Source organism: Diospyros lotus, chromosome 9 (genome assembly GCF_014633365.1).
Source record: "Diospyros lotus cultivar Yz01 chromosome 9, ASM1463336v1, whole genome shotgun sequence".
Taxonomy (NCBI): domain Eukaryota; kingdom Viridiplantae; phylum Streptophyta; class Magnoliopsida; order Ericales; family Ebenaceae; genus Diospyros; species Diospyros lotus.
In genome coordinates, this window is record NC_068346.1 from 11015268 (window position 1) to 11017402 (window position 2135).

The 2135-nt window shown below is 32.8% G+C and overlaps 1 protein-coding gene across 2 annotated transcripts in view; it reads left to right on the forward strand.

Annotated features, from left to right (window-relative positions):
- Positions 1–1152: 1152 nt before the first annotated feature.
- LOC127809778 (histidine kinase 3-like) overlaps positions 1153–2135 on the forward strand; it is a 7572-nt gene continuing 6589 nt past the window's right edge. The window contains exon 1 of one of the 2 annotated variants that reach the window (XM_052348849.1): positions 1153–2135. This exon is cut by the window's right edge and continues 259 nt beyond it. In XM_052348849.1, the coding sequence (XP_052204809.1) occupies positions 1930–2135 (206 nt within the window). In that variant the 5' untranslated portion in view covers positions 1153–1929. The other variant, XM_052348848.1, reaches the window with a different exon arrangement.

Consider the following 2135-nt stretch of genomic DNA (forward strand, 5'->3'; position numbering starts at 1 on the left):
ACAAAGAATTACCTATTGTCTACGCAATCATGAGTTTTTCTTCTTCACTGTCATCTCCATTTTCAAATATTTTCCTCTCTCTATACTTTAATTAATTTTTTTATAACACTTGAAACTTATACATATACACTAATTAATTTTTAAATTATTATTCTATAACTACTAAGAGTATTATGAACAATTATACAAAAATAAGTTATTTTACAGTTTATGGTATTAAACACCACAACTAGTTAACTACACTTTCTAAGAAACTGCAGTAAACAAGTTCACAACTTATTCTAAGTTTTAGAATCTATAATCTAAGAAACTAAAAATTATAATTTCTTTAATTAAGTTACAACAAACGGGCCAATATTGATGACGTGGAAGAAATTATTTCGTGATTCTTAAATACCACATTATTACATATTTTTGGTTATTATTATTATTATTATTATATAATTATATGATGATAATAATAATATTATTATTATATGGTCAGTGGCAGTGTGGCATGCTTGAGATTCTGTCGTTCATGCAGGGGTAGTCCTGTCAATGAAAAGTACAGCCAAGCAGAAGGGCTTGGCGTGTTCAAGTTGCCTACTGGGGGCCCCAATGAATTTGGAATGGATAGGTATGTCATATGTGAACGCGCACAACCAAAAGTTGAAAAAGAGCACTCATTTATCCTCCTCATTCCAATTGTATTTTTCTCTTTATATATTTATATATATTAAATGACACACATAATTTGCAGAGTTATAAATATAAGTTTAAGTTCACTATTCATTTTATATGAAATTATTATTTATTAGTGTCATTAACGCCAACAAAATTAAATGAGGGAAGAGAAAAATTTAGTATACTAATAATTATTTAACAAATCTTATATAGAATATTCATCTTCTACATTAATAAATTATGTCATTTTTATATAAATAAAATTATAAATCATCTCAATCATCACAAATTTATACAGTTGGTCGCATAAAATTAAAGACAGAAGGACTATTATCATTTGATTATTAAAGTAAAATTAATCAACAACAATAAAGGACAATCGTATTATGCTCAGATGGGGAATATTTATGAGCAGGATTTAATTTTGATATATATATATATATTTGGTTTTTTTTTTTTTTTTTTTATTTTATTGGGTTGGATGGGGGATCGACTGCTGGATAGAGAAGATAATGGCCTGTGCCAGTAGACATTTCTACGGCTTCTTCTTCTCATCTTTCTCGCCCAGATTCTTGTTTCATAGCGTCCATTAACCACCATCTCTTCTTTTCAGCTGCTCTCTCTACTTGTTCCTTTGTTTCCCATCATCTTCACTCATTGGTGGTGACTGGTTGTTTCAGTGTCGAACTGGAAAAAAGTTGGCTTATTTGAGACCCAGAAAGAGTCAAACTATAAGCACCCACCACATGCTTGATCTTTGGCTTCATATATGATTTTCAGGAATTCAAGGGCCTTCTAGTAAACGAGATTTGCTTTTAGATTCTCTCTGCCTTCTGGTTGTTGTTTCTGTTTGATGGCTAAATTATAGGAATCTTTGCCTGGTTGTTTTTTTCCATTTCGCCATCTGGGTTTTGGTTGGTAACCAACGGGATAAAATGAAAACTCCGTTTTGGAATTGGGAGCTCGAATCTAGTGGATTCTTTGATTCCTGCTTTGTGGATGTCTTGGGACTTTCTTATCTTCTCCCTCATTCCTGGGTATTGTTGCATTCTGATTGCGAAGCTAGTTGGGCGGATAAGACAGCATCTTCTTTTCAATCTACTTGTTTGTTCTGAATTTTGGGTCTTCAAGTTTGAATTGTTTCCATGTTAGGTCTGGCTAGAAAGTTTCTGTAGATTTGACAGTGGGAGACTTCATTTGAAATTAGAATGAAGTCGAACCTAGTTAAATCCGGAACTGTTTGAACTTTTCTGGACCCTGTTGTGAATGAGTCTTCTCCTCATAATTGGATTTGGCTTGAAAATTGGACACTTGCTGTTGATGCTATGTTGCTGGCTCGTGTCTGTAATTTCCTTGAATTTGTGCATTAATGGTGGATTCATGGACAGCAAGAAATGTCTGAATTTGTGGGAGAAGATCTCAGGGAACAGTTGCAGGATTCACCAAGACTACTACCAGTATATTGGATTTGG